General features: G+C 38.9%; 2 protein-coding genes across 3 annotated transcripts; one reads left to right on the top strand and one right to left on the bottom strand.

The window, feature by feature from the left end:
* The first annotated feature begins 371 nt into the window (after positions 1-371).
* LOC141799868 (obscurin) lies at positions 372-14,221 on the top strand. 2 transcript variants are annotated; one of them, XM_074682261.1, is made up of 20 exons: positions 372-520; positions 621-659; positions 2,302-2,595; positions 2,828-3,118; positions 4,718-4,981; positions 5,432-5,722; positions 5,814-6,086; positions 6,289-6,555; positions 8,985-9,275; positions 9,362-9,634; positions 9,838-10,104; positions 10,755-11,045; positions 11,136-11,393; positions 12,370-12,484; positions 12,598-12,755; positions 12,845-12,946; positions 13,289-13,354; positions 13,578-13,637; positions 13,737-13,805; positions 13,893-14,221. In XM_074682261.1, exons 1-20 carry the CDS (start codon positions 442-444, stop codon positions 13,955-13,957), a joined length of 3,813 nt encoding a protein of 1,270 aa, XP_074538362.1. In that variant the 5' UTR covers positions 372-441; the 3' UTR covers positions 13,958-14,221. The 2 variants fall into 2 exon arrangements, with proteins under 2 accessions (XP_074538362.1, XP_074538363.1); XM_074682262.1 differs by lacking the exons at positions 9,362-9,634; positions 9,838-10,104; positions 10,755-11,045.
* A 697-nt stretch (positions 14,222-14,918) lies between these two features.
* apobec2b (apolipoprotein B mRNA editing enzyme, catalytic polypeptide-like 2b) lies at positions 14,919-20,720 on the bottom strand. The gene is made up of 4 exons (XM_074682263.1): positions 19,551-20,720; positions 18,534-18,714; positions 15,176-15,527; positions 14,919-15,056 (listed from the first exon to the last, which is right to left on the bottom strand). The coding sequence occupies exons 1-3, from the start codon at positions 19,829-19,831 to the stop codon at positions 15,186-15,188; spliced, it is 804 nt and encodes a 267-aa protein (XP_074538364.1). The 5' UTR covers positions 19,832-20,720; the 3' UTR covers positions 14,919-15,056; positions 15,176-15,185.
* Positions 20,721-20,747: the final 27 nt, after the last annotated feature.

Genomic DNA, 20,747 nt, shown 5'->3' with positions numbered 1-20,747 from the left:
GAAAATGTTGTGAAAAAACATTTAAACTCTGACTTTCAGTCTGACAGGCTAATAACCCGGAGCTTCTATCACACCACTGGTTTTAGTTCTGCTGCTGTAAACAAAAAAAAGATGAAGTTGAAGATAAACTTAACTCTCCTCATACTCTACACATAACTGTAAGCAAAATAACACAACCGGTGTCAAATGAACATTACTGCACTTTGCACCACTTCCCTAAACTCTCAGACACTGTTCAGCTCAAATCAGCGGCCCCAGTTCGTGCTGAGAACATGCATTGGCGCGTGGTTGACCAACATGTTTCCTGTTGCTTCAACAAAAAACTGAGAAAAAAAGCAGATGTCAGAGAATCAGAGAGGTAAGCGCAGTAAGAGCCTGTCACTCACGCCCATCAGGGCTGAGGCTTATTTCCTTTTCTGAACTTGAACGTGCAGCAGATACATGTTTGACACCAGCAGCACCACATCTGCATGGGCAGCTCAATGGAAAATGAGGCTTATCAGGGTCTTTGGAGTTATATGTAAGTTAAAGGAAATCCATTTTGTAGTTTTTTTAAATACAAAGGAAGTTTGCATATACTTTAAGAGAGACTAATTATTTATTTTAATGTAATTTGACAGATTTCTCTGCTGTTTGTGCTGCTCAGATTACTGAAGATGGTAAGAAACACACTTATTACATGGTTTTAATTGTTTACAAATTTTCATTGCCTTAAAATTCACCTTTAAGCATTTTAAATCTAAGAATACCCATTTAAAAAATGCATTTTAAATTTAATTCTTGTGTTTTTGCACAAGAACAACTAAAAAAAGACCTTTGGTTTTGAACAAAAATAAACAGCCAATGTACAGTTATTCATTAAATATCCAGACTAAAAGTAACAAGCTTATACATTAAAAAAAATAGTTTTCTAAATCACATATATGTCATGAATTATTACTTAAAACGGAACAGGAGTAACATGTAGGAAGTAGAATGTGACCAGATCAGCGTGAGGAACACAAAGTGCTGTTGTTGTGATGAATCAGACAGTTCCTAAAACTGATCAGCTGCTGGCACACGTTGGTACTTTACATTTCTTTGGCTCCAAATTTTTGTTTTTATGGCTGAGTTTTCTCAACCAAAGCTTCCTGATAATGCTCATCATCATGCGTCATCCATTTGTTAGGGCTGTGGGTTAGTTAGTGACAGGGTCACATCTAAAAAAATCAACATAATAATACTTAAAATAGTCCAAAAGTTTGTGTACTTCTTAAATTTAGAATTCCTTTTTGTTCCACACAGTCTTTAAGGCTAATAAATGTCTGAGAACATTGTTTGTGATGTATACAAGTTCACTGTCAGATGCTTTGTCATCAAACCCTCAACTAACACTTGGGCAGTACTGAGGTCTTTTTACCACCATATATTGCTGTCTTCTTACTTATTTGATGCAGTATAATGTTAAACTTACTGGTGTAGGAGCTGATTTTATTTTGGCTTTCCATCTTTGTGTTTCCAAAATTTTTTCTTTGTCTATAAAGGTCCTAAAATAATGGAGAACTCTATCATTGTTATCAGAAACACTTGAATGGATGTGCCCAAATTGCTTCTCTTTGTCCAACCTATAATATTCAACTTGCAGTTATCAACTACAAACAGTTAATACATTTTGACATTTCATGAACCAAAACAAGTGAACTTGATTGAAAAATATCTGAAGCCAATTTTAAGTTATGTCAAACTATTGTTTTAATGTAACTGGAGCTGATGTTACATCTGAAGATTTAGAAACTTCTACCTTTGGTGCTAAAAGATGAATGTTAAAGGAAAAATATAATATCACAACTTCATCTCAGGTTTAAAGATCCTAACATAATGTGTTGCTGTTTCAACTTGCAAAGACAAAACTTTCCTCATGACAAAGTCATTATTTTGAACAAAACCTTATTTGTGAGGGTGAAGAGATAAAAATACATTTCACAGAAGTTCATTAAGCTGTGAGCCTGTAAAGGACTACTGTGAAATCAGACTAGGCGTTGTCAAAAAGTTCTCATGGTTATTTCCTTTTTCGCTGTCTGCACTTTTTTTGCAGAGATGGTATTGTTACAGCATTCATTAGAAAGTTCGTAAAATTTCCAAGAAAAAGAGAAGAGGAACAGCTCTTAAAGTGACAAACACACCAAAAATACATATTTATACATTTTGTAATCTGTTTTCTGGTGGGTGGAATGTGACAAATGAAAAGATGTCCATTGACCTGGATGTACATGTGTTTTTGTGCCATTAACTGAGTAATTATTGTGTCAAATACATTTTTAGTGCCTCCAGTGCCGTCTCTGCAGCTACAGTCCAGTTGGTTGGAGGTGTATCCCTCTGAGAAAGCGACGTTCAGGTGTGAAATCAACAACCCCTCAGAGTGGAACTTCATCTGGCTGAGAGACAAAAGGCAAATCCCAGATTCAGACCCAAACGTTTCCTTGTCAGCAGACGGCTCAGTTCTTACGATCACTGCAACAAATTTGGCACAATCTGGAAGTTATACCTGTAAAGGTAAACACAAAACAAAAGGCACGACTACCGTGGAAAGTGACCCACGCCAGCTTTCAGTTTCTCGTGAGTATTACCATTTCTTTCCATCTGTTTTCTAGCTGCATATCTAAACACATAACTGAGATTGAGTCTTATTCTGGATTATCACAATAGCAGCCAAATTCAAACATGTTATTTTTTCACCATAAATCCAAAAGGCTATGAAAGTAGTGGGAGCTATTTCCACCACTGAGCTCTATGCTAAGATATTTTTCACTGGGTTTTGTCTTCAGTTTCTCTATTATTCTACTTTCAGAACCACCACCAAACCCCACTCTGAAGCGCCTGACTCAGTGGCTTGATGTGTTCGAGGATGAGATAGTGGCATTTGGCTGCGAGTTTGGCAACCCTGACTGGACACTCACCTGGTACAAGAACCAAAAGGAGCTCAAGGTAGACCCCTTCATAAGTCTGGATGAAGAGGGAACGCTGCTCAACATCACTTCAGCCTCTAAAGCCCATGAAGGAGAATATGCCTGCAAGGCTCAGCTAGACTCAAGATCTGTGAGCTCTGGGTTCAGTAACACAGCTACAGTCACCATATACGGTAAGGTTTCACACCCGAAAGTTCATTTGACAAGTTTTATCGCGTTATGAAACACAGTGAAGTGAATATGCCTCTGTGCTACTAAAGCAAACCAGGTCACCGGTAACAGCTCTGATTATTTCTGTATAGTCATTTTCAGAGCTTGTAACCGCTGTTGCTAGGAAGGTGTTGAATAAGTGAACTACTGCTTGCTGCAGAAACAGCCTTCTTTAACATTTCACACCAAAGATTAACACAAAGAAATACATGAGATTGTTATGAAACAGAAGCTGCAGGAGGTACATATTAGAGGCTGGCATTTTTTGTGAATCTTGCAGGACACAGGATACCCGTGGGATTCCCACGGTGGGAGTCAACTTTATTATCAATCGCGGGATTGGGATGGTACAAGATAAAAAGTTAACGGAAGCAGACAGGAGCGGGAACTATCAGGAAGATAGAATATAATATGTGACATGCACCGCCATTTTGTAGTTTATTTCCTATAACTCTACACAACAGCATTTTTGGTGCACCACTTAAATATTTTAGTTTTTAATTTTATTTTAATTTATGTGTATATACTTTTTTATTTTTCTCTGTACATAGCGCTTCATGATTATTATTATTTTAATTATTTTATTTTTTTATTTTTTATTTTTTTATTACCTAAGCCCTATTTCTTTCTTTTTTTGTAATATTAAGTGTGTGTTTATAATAATTGTACTGTACAATTATTATAACTTTTTGTACAATTTGTACAGAGAGTTTGGTTTACCGGAGTTAAATTTCTTGTATTCTTGAGATACTTGGTGAATAAAAGCAATTCTGATCCTGATTTTCTAATTCAAGTGAAAAGAACTACACTTCCCAGAAGCCATCAGTAATCTAAAAAAGAAGAAAAAGGGAGAAAATCAAATCAAATTCAATATATTGCCTAAAAATTAAAAGGAGGGGGAAAAATGGGAGGGAGATGAGAGTGGAAAGCATTTTACCAGGAGTGGGACGGTACAGGATTTTATTCTATTTACTCTGGCTCTGGAGTGGTATGGGACGGGAGTGAAAATCCACTCCCATGTCACTCTCTAATACATATGTTTATGTATGATCATCAGAGAGATTAGAAGCACCATATTGTCCACAGGGGGCACCAAAATCAACACAAACTAAAAAGCTCCTTGCAAGCACTAATTAAGTATTTTATCAAAAAGTTTGATGAACAGCTGATTTGCTCTTTTACATGAGTGTAATGGGATGTAATGGATCATTTTGCATTTAGTATGAAGCCTCCACAGTCACGTTTAGTGGCCACTTTTAGTCTAGCTCTGGCCATAAACAATGTAAAACTACCTATTTTCATCTCCAGTTGCTGGTAAATATTTTACCCTGCGTTGGTCGTTGAAGTCGCTGTACAAACAAACACAAAATTGTTAAGGAAGAGTGTAATGTCAGGGAAAGGTAACCAAATATCAGGTGATGGTGGCTCACCTGGAATATCTTTTTGACATTTCATACAACTTTACAGATGAAAAAACAAACCTATCATTTTAAACTGTCCCAGTCGTTTTGCTCTTTGTGCTGTGTGTCAGTGACATTTTGTGACCTCTCTTTTTGTTTCAGATAACATACCAAAGCCAACATTGCGCAGGGCTCCTGGTTTTGACCCCATGTTCGTTGGAGAAACAGTGAACTTCACCTGCAGTGTTGATGTGTCTTCTGGCTGGGTGTATGAGTTTCAAAAAGGAGAGAAAATACTGCCTGCCACTGGCAAAATCCACAGTTTTCAGCTTGCGCTTTCTGATCAAGGGAAATACATGTGCTCAGCCACCAGAGGCAAAGACACATCAACTGAAGACAGTGAGGAAATGCAACTGAATGTGCTTGGTGGGTATGAAAGTAAAGCAACACCTAAGCAATTTGCTTCAGAGGGTACATAAATATCTGTTTGATATGCATTAACTGCTCCAGCTGTGTGAAAACTTCTGCAGTCTATGGTTTGGTCACAAAATGAGGCCTAACCCAAATGGACTGCTCTTGTACGCAGTGAAACAGCATTTTGGATGCATTTTTTTTGCATTTTCTGTTGAAACAGGATGTTGTGGTGAGACAGGGAAAGAAACTCACATGTGCGTGTAGGTGTAGAGGTGGTATGTGCTAGATAGAGGATGTTTCAGAGCAGAAGAGGAGGGTTTTATTTGGCCATGACATTGTTTAATGCTTTAAACTTTTTTGGATGAATACAAAAGGAAGAAAAATCAATTAATATTGCCTTATACTAATAACAAGAAGCTGCTAGGATCAAGTACTGATGTTGGCTGACTTCTCTGTCTTTAGAAATTCCCGTTCCATCCTTAAAGAAAGAGCCATCATGGTTGGATGTGTTCCCTGAGGAGAGTGTGCAGTTGAGTTGTGGGATGGACAGCGGCTCTGGCTGGACATATACGTGGACCAGAGATGGACAGAAGGTTGGGCCTGGTGGTGTTGTGTCCTTTGACCAGAGTGGGTCTACTCTTTCCATCAAGTCTGCCACAAGTGCCAACAAAGGACTGTATAAGTGCAAAGGAGAGCTGAAAGAAAGGTCTGTCAGCAGCATCTATAATACTGGACTTTCACTAACAGTTTATGGTGAGTTTTTACTTTTTTATGTTTACAAAAATTTATTATGCTAATGTTTATAACTGTCACAAAAACTCATGAAGTAATGTCCTTCCTTTAGCTGAGAAACCCCGTGTAACACTGATCCAGGAGCCAGACTATAGGGTGATGTTCCCTGGGGAGTCAGTCACCTACAGCTGTCACCTTAATGTCTCTTCTGGATGGGAGTACCTGTGGTACAAAGATGGAAAAGAACTTTCTGTATCTGATAAAAAGTATTCAGTCACCTCTGTCAGCACAACAAACGCTGGATCATATTCATGTAAAGCAAAGAGAGGCACCCACCAAGTCTTCCTCACTGACCAAAGCAATGTTAAACAGCTTCAAATCCAAGGTACTAAATGTGTTGATGCCTTAGTGATGCTTTGGATTTTAATGCTAATATTGTTTGTGATTTCCCTTTGTGTTTCCCTGAAGCCTGTGTTTGATTTTTTTTTATATTTAGGCTGGTAAGATATTCTTCCAATGGGTTAAACAAGCACAACTAGTAAAATACTGAAACAATCTTCTCACACGGGCACATCTTTGTCTTACAGGTAACAGGCCTAAGCCCCTGATGACTCAACAGCCAAATGCGAACAATGTGTACGTTGGAGAGTCAGTGTCCTTCAAATGTAAAGTTGAAGGCTCGACAGGATGGAGGTATCTTTGGTACAAAGATGGAGCACAGCTATCCACAGTCGGAGACACACTGACCTTTACTACCAGCTTTTTAAACAAGGGCACTTACAAGTGCAGCGCCATACGAGACAAGACAAATTACCCCACTGAGCACAGTGATACACGGACATTAATGGTTTCAGGTGAGCCAACTCAAGTGATGTAAAAAGGTGTTTGTGTGCCAAAAGCTGCACTGTGCAGAAGAAAACCCTGAGCTTCATTGTTGTTTCTAGACTATGTGATTAAAATAGGTCAAGAGTAGGTTTTTGTTGTTTCTAGACTTCATGTTAAAAATAGATCAAGAGTAGGTTTTTTTTGTTTGCGCTGGTTAGAGATGCTTCAATGCTTAAAATGTGATGACCTAGTTAACTTTCTTTTTTTTAAGCCTTTTGATTGGTAAACCACTTACCACCTCTTTTATGACAGGCGTGTGTCCACTCTTTACGACCGGGGTGGCACAGCTGAGGCACAGTCTCTGCTATAAGGATGACTGGGCCATGAGTGTGCAAACCCACAGACTAACAGATTTTATTCTTTCTGTCTTCACCAGTTATCATTTAATCATCAGACAGATGTAAGAAGTTGACAATTTTTTATTGCAGAGGACAGACTTAAGACAAGAAACACTTAATGGTGGCAACACTTAAACCTCTGAAGCTTGGTTCATTATGGACTTAGAAAGAAGCTGTTTATCTAAAAACACAAATGAAGGCACTAACTTGGACATTGTACACTACTGATCAATAATTTTAGAACATGATTTTTTCCAGTCTTCTATTGAAATTCATCCAGATTAAGTCCAAAGGTAACTTGAAGTGGTACAAAACTAAGTGGTGAATTTCCAGGGGTTAAAACAAAGCCTAAACAAATGATCAAGTGATTAAAATTAAAATAACAATTTTCATTTCAGTAGTATTGAAAATTGCTCCTTTTAAGGAACCAAAAAATGGGTCAACACTTGAAGCCGTTCTGCAGCTATGAGGATTTGTCAAGCTTTGCAAATGAGTGTGAGTGTGTCCCACTTTTTCCTGGTCACTTACAACCATGACTGTATAAATGTAGTGCTGTGACACACTGTGGTTCAATACGTCATTTGAACAGTATTGTACAGCAGACAGTAGATAGTTGCTATAAAAATGACAACGACAAGTTAAATGAACAATTGAACAGACTCAGACCATCACAATAGTTGATGGTGGAGGTCTTTCCTAGAGAAAAAGTGCAAAGGTCAAGGTGTCAGTGAGTACAGTTTCCTTCACCATCAAAAGGCGTTCAGAAACAGTGGGAAACTCTGACAGGAGGAGGTCAGGCAGACCCAAAGCTGTGACAGAATCAGAAAATAAGTTTCTGAGAGTCAACAGCTTGGGTAATTGGCACTCACAGAACAACAGCTTCCATCACAGCTTTAATGAGGTCATGGTAAGAAGTCCGAGTTCCAACTGTGAGAGGAAGAATTTGAGATGCAGGTTTGACAGGTCAAATTGCAGTGAGAAAGCCATCTATAAGATGTCAGATTAAAGAAATACACCTGTCTGGGCCATAAATCATCTCCAGTGGATTATTGATGACTAAAAAAGGTGTAACTGACCCATGAATCAGAGTTTGAAATCTTCAGTTCGTCTCGCAGGGTTTTTGTACACCATCAAGTAGTCTTAAGGGGGGTTCCTCAGTGTTTGATATCAACTGTCAAACAAAGTGGTTGGAGTGTGATGGTCTTGGGCTGTTTTCCTTGGTCCAGGGTCTGTGACTCGTACAGAGTGAGAGGCATCCTGAACCAAAATGGCTACCACAGTATTCTGCAGCACCATGAAGTACCCTCTGTGTGCACCTAGTTGGCCAGAGGTTGCACCTACAGCGAGATAATCACCCAAAACATAAGTCCAAGTAAAGCCACAACTACCCTAGGGAAAAAGAACGACTTGGTCAGCTTCAAAACATGGAGTGACCGGCAAAGTCTCCAGAGATCGACCCTATAGACTCTAGAGCTAGTCTGGGATAAACTGTACAGGAGAGCGAAATCAAAACAACCTCTAAGTGCCACGTGTTGATGAAACTTCTCAAACAGAGCTAGGAAGGACTCTCCAAAGAATATTTGATTTCTGTTGTATAAGAAAGCCTCAAGTGTGTTCAGCTGTTGTATCTGCCAGAGGTGGCTGCACTGAAGAATCACATGTAGATACATTTTTGTTGATAAATTGATCCATTATTTTGTGCTATGATCTGTGCTTTTGTTTCAGAGTACGATTCAATTGAAGGTTCTAAAATTTAGACCAGTAGTGTATAACAAGTCAAAATAGCAACTGCCAGTCTGCTAAAACACCTCAAACATTAGGTCATTCATTTTGCTTTTGTCAGAGCTCTTAGGCAAAGACCAAATCTGATTGAGACAGGATTTCCTAAAACTTGATTATAAGAACACACAGATTCTTAACCATGTCACATGCTTTAAAATGTTTGGCATAAATACAGAAAAATAATAATGATAATGATAATTAAATAACTACTACCAAATACTAAAATCAAATAGCTGCTAGGGTCAAGTACTGATGTTGGCTGATTTCTCTGTCTTTAGAAATCCCCGTTCCATCCTCAAAGAAAGAGCCATCATGGTTGGATGTGTTCCCTGAGGAGAGTGTGCAGTTGAGTTGTGGGATGGACAGCGGCTCTGGCTGGACATATACGTGGACCAGAGATGGACAGAAGGTTGGACCTGGTGGTGTTGTGTCCTTTGACCAGAGTGGGTCTACTCTTTCCATCAAGTCTGCCACAAGTGCAAACAAAGGACTGTATAAGTGCAAAGGAGAGCTGAAAGACAGGTCTGTCAGCAGCATCTATAATAGTGGACTTACTCTAACAGTTTATGGTGAGTCTTGACTTTTTTCATTTCCCAAATTCTTGTTGTGCTTATGGTCAAAACTCACTAGAACTAATGAACAATCTCTTCCTCAGCTGAGAAACCCCGAGTGTCACTGATCCAGGAGCCAGACTACAGGGTGATGTTCCCTGGGGAGTCAGTCACCTACAGCTGTCACATTAATGTCTCTTCTGGATGGGAGTACCTGTGGTACAAAGATGGAAAAGACCTTTCTGTATCTGATAAAGAGTATTCAGTCACCTCTGTCAGCACAACAAACGCTGGATCATATTCATGTAAAGCAAAGAGAGGCACCCACCAAGTCTTCTTCACTGACCAAAGCAATGTGAAACAGCTTCAAATCCAAGGTACTAAATGTGTTGATGCCTTAGTGATACTTATTTTCATCATGCTGAAATATTTTTTGGATTTCCTTTGTGTTTCTGTGAAGCCTGGGTTTGATTTTTCAATCATAAGGCTGTTTAGATTTTCTGCTGTTGGGTAAAACAAGCACAAAAAGTAAAATACTGAAACCATCTCCTCACATGGGCACATCTTCTTTGTCTTACAGGTACCAGGCCCAAGCCGCTGATGACTCAACAGCCAAATGTGAACAATGTGTACGTTGGAGAGTCAGTGTCCTTCAAATGTAAAGTTGAAGGCTCGACAGGATGGAGGTACCTTTGGTACAAAGATGGAGCACAGCTATCGACAGTCGGAGACACACTGACCTTTACTGCCAGCTTTTCAAACAAGGGCATTTACAAGTGCAGCGCCATACGAGACAAGACAAATTACCCCACTGAGCACAGTGATACACGGACATTAATGGTTTCAGGTGAGCCAACTCAAGTGATGTAAAATGGTGTTTGTGTGCCAAAAGCTGCACTGTGCAGAAGAAAAACTTGAGCTTCATTGTTGTTTCTAGACTTCATGTTAAAAATAGATTAAGAGTAGGTTTTTGTTGTTTCGCCCGGTCAGAGATGCTCTAATTTACAAAGCATAAAGTTTGATGACCTAGTTAAATTTTTTTTCAAACCTTTGATCGGTCAACTGCTTCCTATTTTCTTTATGATAGTAACATGTTCACAGCATTTGTGTACAAACCCACATACTGGTAGCTTTTTTCCCCCCTGTGTTCACCAGCTTTTATTAGAGAGTCTGTTACAGCTGTTACATTTCTAAACATTTTTATCTAGAACCGTCAATAAACAAACACTACATGGTGGCAACACTTAAACCTCTGAAGCTTGGTTCATAATGGACTCAATAAGAAGCTGTTTGTCTAAAAACACAAATGGAGGCACTAACTTGGACATTGTACACTACTGATCAAAAGTTTGAGAACACATTTTGTACCAGTCTTTTATCGTAATTCATGCAGATTAAGTCACACTTCACTTTTGTAAACGTTAGTGGGCAATAATGTTGAACAAAAAATTCTGATTAAGGCAGAGTACTGATGTTGGCTGACTTCTCTGTCTTTAGAAATCCCCGTTCCATCATTAGAGAAGGTGTCATCATGGTTGGATGTGTTCCCTGAGGAGAGTGTGAAGTTGAGTTGTGGGATGAACAACAGCTCTGGCTGGACATATACATGGACCAGGGATGGACAGAAGGTTGGGCCTGGTGGTGTTGTGTCCTTTGACCAGAGTGGGTCTACTCTTTCCATCAAGTCTGCCACACATGCCCACAAAGGACTGTATAAGTGCAAAGGAGAACTGAAGGAAAGGTCTGTCAGCAGCATCTATAATACTGGACTTTCACTAACAGTTTATGGTGAGTTTTTACTTTTTTCAGTTTACAAAAACTCATTGTGCTTATGTTTATTACTGTCACAAAAACTTATGAAATATCTTCCTTCCTCAGCTGAGAAACCCCGCATAACACTGACCCAGGAGCCAGACTACACGATGTACCCTGGGGAGAGAGTCACCTACAGCTGTCACATTAATGTCTCTTCTGGATGGAAGTACCTGTTGTACAAAGATGGAAAAGAACTTACAAAATCTAAAAAGTTCCTTTTTAATGCCACAAAAAATGGATCATATTCATGTAAAGCACAGAGAGGCACCGAGCAAGTCTTCTCTACTGACCAAAGCAATGTTAAACAGCTTCAAATCCAAGGTACTAAATGTGATGATGCTTTATTGATATTCTGATCATTTTTAATTTTTTTTTTGTTCTTTTGTGCTTCTTTGAAGTAAATAGTTCTTTATCATGAGGCTGGTTAATTATTAACTTAAACAACAGCATTGAGACTGTCAGCATAAAAAGTGCAGACAGAGGTGACTGTTTCTTGCTACACTGCAAAAAACTGAAAACTTACCAGGTGTTTTTGTCTTATTTCGTTGAAAAATGTCTTTTTAGACTTAATTTGAGTGACATTTTCTTGACCAGTCCCGAAATAATGTCTTATTTCAAGTTATTTAAATATGAGCTCTAAATTACTTGAAACAAGTAAAAAAAACTGCCAAGGGGGGGCAGAGAAATGTAATTGTATTAAGACATTATTCTAGTCTTGACAAGCACTTTTCTCTTACCCCACTGGCAGATTTGTTTTACTTGGTTCAAGAAATTTAGACCTCATTTTTGCCCTTAAATAACTTGAAATAAGACACTTTTCTGGACTGGTCAAATGAATATCACTCATTAAGTCTAAAAAGACATTTTTCACTGACACAAGACAAAAACACCTGGTAAGATTTCATTTTTTTGCAGTGTAACAGCTTTGATGTTGCAGGATAGTTATTTTCTTTGGCTTTGACTCTTTGTGTTTAGCTTAGCTAACAATTGCATGCAAGTGTAAGGTAGTAAAAAATATGATCCATTTTCTGAAATAAACCAAATCAGCCAATCATTTTCCAACCAGGTAATGTCATATAGTTGTAACAAAGCCCCCTGTGTTTGAATGCTCGGGTTAATGACAGCATCTCCCGCTGTTTTGCATTTTTTTCACCCTTAAGATTGAATAGAAGTCATCCCAACACAGAAACCAAATGAAATGCGCACTGAAGAAACAGTCTTTTTTAGCATTTGCTGTCTCTGTTTAATGTTTTCAATGTATTGAAGCCCTGGTTGTTAATCTTGGATGTTTCTGCAGAGCGCCCTCTGGCTTCTATAACTCTGTTAACTGGCTGGTCAGAGGTCTTCTCTGCTGTAAGCCTGGAGCTCAAATGTGTTGTGGAGGAAGACAATGAGAAGTGGAACTACACATGGTAAAACATAACAAAACAAATAGTCATCTGTGTGACATCTACTGTTTCTTTAAGTGTGTCAAATTGTGTACTGTCATAACCTTGTCTCAAAACTCCAAATACAAACTGTACAGGTTTAAAGAAGGCCAGCGAATTGAAAATTCAGTATCCAAGCAACACTCAGTCACACCAGACAACGACCCTGACCAGAGTCACTACATCTGTCAGGGCATCCGCAATGTCAGGCCATTTTATTCGAGAAAAAGTGAACAATTCATCACCAAGAACCTGCGTGAGTACAACTAAAACTTGCAAATTTAAACTATCCCCTATAAATGTATGTCCTTACTTCAATCCTCTGTTTTTCTTTTTGATTTAAAGTTTTGAAAAGGAGGTTGCTGCTTTCCATTTCTGGCTTGATCTTCTTCGGGATTATCGCCGTCCTCATTGGATGCATCGCTTGCAGAGTCTTTCGCAAACCAGGTTTTTATTTCTTTTAATGAACTTGTTCATCGCACAGACTCTTTGAGTTTGGAAATCAAAATACTGTTTTTAATAGATTTATAAAGGATCAATTCAAATAGTAGTTTAGGAGTTTCATCTTCTTTTATGATCTTGACAAATGCCACCCAATGACAGAGAGATGTAGTGGGGACAAGTTACATATAAAGAAGCATTCAGCAGAAATGACAAAAAAAGATCAAATGTTTCCCTAAAAAGGAGAAAGCATCAGCTTGAGTCATTTATGACGCACACAGATTTTCTTTTCAAATAGATGATCTGTGATGATGATTAATTGTTCTTGAATCTTTTTGCGTCACACAGCTGATGATGATGAAGGACCAGAAGAGGCAGACCTGTTTCTCTCCATGGCTCAGCAGAAGGGTGCTGGTATGTTGATACTACTTAGCACGGCTTGTGGTTTTGGGTGCAGTTTCCGTGTATGCAGCAAAAACAGCCCCACCAGTGATTACCATCTGAGCTATTTCAGAATTTACCGTATGTCAGAATGGTTTCCTGACACTTCCCAGTTTAAGTCTCACCCGTACTGTGCGCCTGTCAGTTACCTTACACAGTTTTTGTTGTGCTTATGTTTCCTCTCTGCTTCCTGCAGGCGTGCCCTGTCCCCTGGTGGAGTTCATCACTGATTCTACACTGAACTCTCCATCCAAAGGTAAAAACCTTTCAGATTAGAGATAAAGATTCAAAGTCAAGTGCGTTGAAAGCTATCAAATATTTCTGTCCTCTTTTCGGTAACTTGTCTGACCCACAGAAGGAGAAGGGAATGGGATGATTTGCAGTGAAACAGAACCATTACCCATAACCGCACAGGAGGACCAAGGTAATTAAATTATAAGACAAGCACACTTTTCAATTTAAACATCTTCTATCTGATAAAAGATTGACACATTATGTCATGTCTTTGTAGCCGGGACAGCTGAAGGCGCTGATACAGCAGAGACCAATGGAGGGCTGGTTTCCTTCAAACAGTGACCATCTGCACGTTATATCATAACCATGTGAACCTTTACTGGCCATCACACAAGATCAACCTGTTTATCATCAGTGGAGTAAAAAAACGGGCTGAAGTGAAATAAGGTGAGAACAAATGAAAGCCTGATTTTTGAAAAGTGTCATGAGACATCAGAGTCTAATGCTCATTCTGAGCACGAAGTGGATCATCTGTTAAAGTTCTCTGCAATAATGCTAATGTTTGGAGGCTCATCTTTGCCTCATCAACAACAAACAAGAAGCTAGAAGGTTTTAGTTTAAATGTTTGGAAGCAGGTGACACAATGACGCATCATGTTGTCATCAGCTGGCTTTAAAGCTAGCCAGTGGATTTTAGCTTGGTGTTGCCGAAAGATAAGATTTGATGGATGAGTGGGTGTTGAGATATTGTTGGTTAATGTTGATGGGTTAAAGCCTAATTTTTGAACTGTCTTTTTTTATTTTAATTTTCAAAGCATGTGTTTTGTGAGAGCAAAGCAAACTGAAAAGCAGTTTTCACTTCATTTGAACTTTAAATGTCATTTATTGTAGAGTTTTCCTGTTACAGGCTATGTGGGCTGTAAATGTCAGTTTCATATGAACATAGCTGATAAGATATTACAGTTGAGCTTTCAGACTGTATCTGTTACATACATGTCAGTATTTTTTGTCTGCACTGTACAATACTTCATATCACAATGCTGTTTAATGTATTTATGTTATTTTAAGGATGAACTGGCTCTTTGAGGAACTGTTGAAGAATAGCATATTATTTATGCAATGAACATTTACAAAAGGGAGCTGATAGTAAGCTTTCATGTGTGCACTGTAAATATGTGTTGATGTGTAGAAGAATATAGCAGTCAACCTTTAGTTAATGTTTTAATTCTTGTAACAAACACCAGATGTCAGTAGATAGAAGTTAGTCCTCACCAAAGCGTGACTGCTTGAATATGAATCTGTAGTACAGCTACACTGAGTGTCTCTTAATGGAATTATAAAGATAAAAAAATAAAAAAAAATAAAACAAGTGTTCATTCAAACTGATATTGATGTGCACCACCAGACTTCATTGCACAAAGCATGTTCAACCACCAGCACACCTGTGACAAGACACAAAGGGAGAGACAAAGAGAAGATAATGTCAGTCATGATCTATAAAAACAGTGAATCTGGAAAGTTCTGGTAACTCATGTGGGTTCACAGCGTACACAATACTCACTGATACATCTCTACTTGAGGATATCAGACAGTTTCTCTACATAGTAGTTGTAATTTTCCTGACAGTCCTCCCATGGTGCAAAGCTCTCGCCCTCCTTCTCCACGTACGTTTCCCAAACAAGCAGGAAATCAGCTGGCTTCATCATCCTCAGTTTACAGCCAGCACTCACCAGAGCCCGGAGCCCTTCTACTATCTCTGGCTCCTCCCAGTCAAACAGGCGGGAGCAGAATATGCAGAGACGAAGCTTTTTGCGCTGCTTAAGGATGTTGGCCAGCTTGGCTGCACAGGGTGCACAGGGACTGGATGACACGTACCATGTGACTTCATACTCCTGGGAAGCATTAGGGAGTATCTGGAAAAGAAAGGATTCTGGTTAAAGCAAGCAGGGAGAATAAACTGCATTGTTCAGATAGAGATAGAGATGGACAAACCTTATCAACTTCCTAGTGGGACAATTCAATTTTAACAACATCTTAAAAATAGAGCAAAGTAGTGAAAAAATGGGATGAATGAGAAGTACACAAACTAGGGGTGGGCGTATCGATCTAAATATCTAAAGTATCGATACCAAGATGAGTATTGGCAGCGGATCGATACTAGTGTGATGAGAAAGATACTGCAGTTCCTCTTATGTCGTCTAGCAATTTACTTTAATTTCCTCCATCTGTCGCGTCTCTGTGCAAATGGGAGGGACCTTTTTGTTATTTTGCTCTTGTGATTTTTTTTCCTAAAACAGTTGTGGTAGTATAATGATTGTTCTATTACTTTAATACAGTTAAAATTTTGTCCTATTGTTGGGGTTAGTAAATAACAAAGCATTTTTATTGCCTAAAATCTTTGTACTGTGTTTAACCATAATCATAATCAAAATCAACTAACTCAAGGCAAAATCACAAAAGTATTCAATGATCATTACATTTCACGTAAAAAGTATCGGTATCGGTCTCAGTATCGGCGATACTAGCCTCGTGTTTACTTGGTATTGGATTGATACCAAAATTCCCAGTATCGCCCACCCCTAACACAAACTAATAGAAACATTTATGATAACACAAACTCCAAGGCAAGTTTTAAGCTGTGTGTAATTCAGCTGTCAAACTAATACTTCATTTTTATAATCATATGCTTTTTGAGCCTAAGTTTATCTTTTATTCATCTTTTATCATCCTCTTGCTTTTGGTTAATGGAAAACAGTGATACAACTGTACTTTTGAATAACAGCTACACTTGAGGAAACTCTCAGACGCCTCAGTTAAAGAATCAAATAAAATATGCACTCTGAACAAAACAGAGTTAAAATATCTCTGACATGCTTCAAGGTTGGTCAAGCCATGAGCTAAGCATGCAGACGCAGTCAGTTGGCAACAGAATCACAAAACCTAAAAAAAATCTCTTTTTTGGAGTGCAAATCACATGAAGCCTGAATGAAGTACTAGAGCTCCCTCCTACTTAGAGTCATTGTTTTCTGACCATATTGGTGTAATTCTGCAGTATTTACTTGAACAATTAATCTGAAAGTCAAAATTGTACAGTACAAAGTATTTGATTCATAAAGGTCCAATTTAGAGACAAGGGCAAGAATCGCTTAAAATTGTTCAAAAAATTGTTCAAAAAATTGTTCAAACTTCAAACGAACACACTACGAGGTTACCAGTGGGGTGCCACAAGGTTCAATTTTAGAACCATTACTCTTTAATTCGTACATGTTACCCCTGAGTGGTGTCCTCAGGAGACACGGCATCTCTTTTCACAGTTATGCAGATGACACTTAGCTCTATGTGTCCATGTCTCCTCATGACACCAGCCAGTTAGACTCACTTTTTAGTTGTTTTTTAGATTTAACAGCCTGGATGTCACAGAATTTCTTGCACCTCAACCAGGACAAAACAGAGGTTTTGATAATTGGTTCTAAGGCTCTGAGAGAGACACTGACCCCAACACTCCACAAAATTGGACTCTGCCTCAGCCAAGAAGCACAAAATCTTGGGGTGGTCTTTGATGCTGATTTTAACTTTAAAACACATGTTCGTATGGTCACTAAAACAGCATTTTACCATCTGCGAAATATCTTAAAAGTTCGACTTTTTCTCTCTCTGAGCCAAACAGAGACTAATGCTTGTTTTACAACCAGCAGGCCTGGCTACTGTAATGCTCTCTTCTCTGGTCTTCCCAAAAACACAATAGATCAACTACAATTAATTCAAAACTCCGCTGCTGGAGTGCTGACAAGGACCAGGGGGAGGGCTCATATTACGCCCATTTTAAGGTCTCTACACTGGCTGCCTGTTAGTTATCGCAGTGATTGTAAATTTCAGAGCAGAACAAGAACCTTTGGAGATGCTGCTTTTGGCTGTTATGCTCCAAAACTGTGGAACAAACTCCCAGAGGGTCTGAGTTGCTCTTATGTAGAATTTTATTATTTTTAACGACTATAATAATTATTCATTTCTTTGTAACAATTCTTATTACATGTTTTGTCTAGTATTTTATTGTCTGATACTTTATTCCATTTTTATTATTTGCTTATATATTTGGATATAGTTCTTATCTTTTTGCATTTAATGATTTTAGGGTTAATCTTATTATTTTAACATACTTTTACTTGCTTTAGATATATTTTTAGTGTCTTACCTAGATTTCTCTTAGTTTTATTCTTTATTCTTCACTTACTTAGATGTCTCTTAGTTTTATTGCTTTGCCTTTTCCTGTATCTGTTGTTACAATGTTTTTTTTTTTTTTTTCATTTTAATTGAGCTTCTGTGGTGCGCATTAGTCTCCAAATCCTCTTGACATCCTACCAAACGTTCATTGCAATTACAGTGGCATACTACTTTGTAGTATGATTGTTATCATTTATGTATAAATGTGTGTATATATATGTGTGTGTGTGTGTGTGTGTGTGTGTGTGTGTGTGTGTGTGTGTGTGTGTATGTATATATATATGGATGTAAGTGTGTATATATGCTTATATATGTATGTATGTATCCATCCATCTATCTATCTTACTATCTATCTATCTATCTATCTATCTATCTATCTATCTATCTATCTATCTATCTATCTATCTTTCTATCTATCTATCTATCTATCTATCTTTCTTTCTATCTATCTATCTATCTATCTATCTATCTATCTATCTATCTATCTATCTATCTATCTATCTATCTATCTATCTATCTATCTATCTATCTATCTATCTATCTATCTATCTATCTATCTATCTGTGGACAGTCGGACTGCTTCAGGCACCATAAAAGGGAATCAAAGGGAAAATATTTCATTTTGAATTCTCTTCTGATCTCCAAATATGTGTAACCTGATAGTACAGTACAGAAAAAGCAGGCTGTGAGTTAATTACTTGTTGAAAGAAGGCCTCTTCAGCATGAGCTGTGGCATGTTCATCCTCCATATAACCTTTCAGAGGTTCACTGTCGCCTCCTGGTGTATCCACTCTGAAGCACAGCAGGGTCTTGTTCCTCCCTGACGAGTACTCCACGTTCCTGAACTGAAACTTGAAGTAGAAAGGGCTCATCTGTTCCCTGGTGGAGAATCAAAGTGAAAGTCTCCATTAATCTAAAGCAGTAGTGTCAGTACTTTTACCGTGGAATCCAGCCAAAGCAAAACACTCTGTGTAACGGCACCAACTGTTGTTATTGTTTAGGCTTTTTCATAGCATGAAGGTTAGAGGAGCAAAAACAGTGAGACACATTCATCAAGAGTGCTTTCAGAGTCATCTGTCTTCTTTAATCTTAGTGCATGACAGCGTAACTGGAAATGCTAATTTAGGTGAAAAGGCACTCACTTCCTTTTTAAACAGAGGATGAGTCACTCATTTAATGATGAATTTGTCAACCAGCCAAGACACAGTAAAGAGTAATGATATGGTGACACAGTGGACAGGGTATTGACAAGGCTGAAACTGATGAAACTGATGGTTTTTAAACATAAAGGCTTTCACATCCTTTTAAAATCAGCGCATGTGCCAGGCCTCTTATGATTCAGCTGTGAAAAAACAGCCCCTCTGTCTTTGTATTAATCCTTTCTTATCAGACATGAATAGCCAGATGGATGGTGAAGTGTGTTTCTCTCTGCTTTGATAGCAAACAGCTAATTCTCAGAACACAAAGGCTGGGAACAGATGCTAGGTGGAGGGATATAACAGGAGCCGGCATCTATGTCTGGGTCTCTGTGACTCATCCCTAGTCTTACTGCGGGGTTAGTGAGGATGGCAGGTGCAAGTCATTTGTATCCTTTCTAACTGAAATAAGGGAGCAGTCTGACTCAGAGAAAGACATAAAAACTGATTCAACAACAAAAAGAAAAACAAGTTAGTATGAGTGACACTCAGGCAGCTCTCATGCTGTTTTTCACCCACCCTGTGACAATCTCAAATGGTGGCAGCTCAATGGGCTGAAACTCTCCGTTCTCTTCACCGTTCTTCTCTGCTGCTCCTGTTGCCCCTTCGCTTTCCTCATTCTTCCTCTCTTCATCAGTCTTAGAGGCTGTCCCCTGCTTCTTCAAAACTTTGTCAGGCTTCTTCACAAGTTTCTCCTTCCCCTTTTCTTTTTCTTTGTCTTTGTCCTTCTCCTCGTTTGTCTTGTTTTCCACCTTCTTCTCTTTCTTCTTAACGCTCAACCGGCTGTTTCTGTCGGCCATGATTTGTGCAAGTGGATAGATAAAGAGATGGAGGGAGAGAGAGCTCCCTGTAAGTGGGTAGATAACCCCGGTGCTTTACAGAAATAGATCTCCATTGTGTGCTGTGGCTGGAGTCACAACATGAGCATGTCTGGCTGGGGCTCATTTGACTCACTCCCCCCTTCTGTCCATGCCCTGGCTGTGAAAGGCCAAAGGACACACAAGAGCGACGAAGGTGGGCCAAAACTGGACTTCTGTCTCTTACACACTCAGCATGGTCACTAAATAAAGAAAGGAAACAAGCATATTCTGTGTATTTATCTTCAACCTCAAACACAGAGAGGTATCCCTTTAATCCATCAGGCTTTCACTGTCAACAGGCCAGCAACAGGCAAGTTATTAATAACGGAGCCTGGCTGTGTGTCTGTGTGTACGGGGTAACCAGGGCTCTCTTTCTACTCAAAACAACTTTTGTTTGTGCCAGCTGCAGAGTCTGCACCCCATTAGGCCTGAGCAGAACACTAAGGCCAGCTAAAGGGCACCTTAAATAGGGCAGACTGGGAGGAGGGCGGTACAAACAAAAGCAAACATGAGGAAATGCAATGTGTAAGAGGGCATTTGAAGTATTTGTCTCTGTTATGAATAGGAGAAGTGGAGTCCAGTGTGCATGTCCCCGTGAACCACCAATCTATGAAATCACCCTGCATAAAATGGGTCTCTGCAGAGGCTGTGGCATTGGGGAGGGAAAAATTGGTTTTGTGAGTGTAATTTTTTTCTTTTTAGTGTAGTGTGTCTATGTGCAGAGCGAAAATGGCTTTCTGCACTGCAGATGTAATAACTTGAGGCATAAGGGAGAGACAGGGAAAGAGAGAGGGGGCAGTTCAATTACAATTTCCTCCCCTCCCTCGGTCTCGCTCTCTGCCAAGTAATTCATTTC

The sequence above is a fragment of the Halichoeres trimaculatus genome, unplaced genomic scaffold (genome assembly GCF_033239565.1).
Source record: "Halichoeres trimaculatus isolate MK-OKI-2021-1 unplaced genomic scaffold, fHalTri1.1 fHalTri1_scaffold_11, whole genome shotgun sequence".
NCBI classification, from domain to species: Eukaryota; Metazoa; Chordata; class Actinopteri; order Labriformes; family Labridae; genus Halichoeres; species Halichoeres trimaculatus.
The sequence above is the reverse complement of the archived record's forward strand: the minus strand, read 5'-3'. Positions and strand labels throughout refer to the sequence as shown.

Bases quoted from the DNA above. Each gene is read 5' to 3' on its own strand.
- LOC141799868 (XM_074682261.1), top strand. From the start codon at position 442: ATGTTTGACACCAGCAGCACCACATCTGCATGGGCAGCTCAATGGAAA. The intron at 2,596-2,827 runs GTGAGTATTACC...TTCTACTTTCAG, and splicing joins ACGCCAGCTTTCAGTTTCTC to AACCACCACCAAACCCCACT. The intron at 12,485-12,597 runs GTAAAACATAAC...CAAACTGTACAG, and splicing joins GAGAAGTGGAACTACACATG to GTTTAAAGAAGGCCAGCGAA.
- apobec2b (XM_074682263.1), bottom strand. From the start codon at position 19,831: ATGGCCGACAGAAACAGCCGGTTGAGCGTTAAGAAGAAAGAGAAGAAG. The intron at 18,715-19,550 runs GTGGGTGAAAAA...ATTCTCCACCAG, and splicing joins CCATTTGAGATTGTCACAGG to GGAACAGATGAGCCCTTTCT. The intron at 15,528-18,533 runs GTAATTAACTCA...TTTCTTTTCCAG, and splicing joins AAGAGGCCTTCTTTCAACAA to ATACTCCCTAATGCTTCCCA.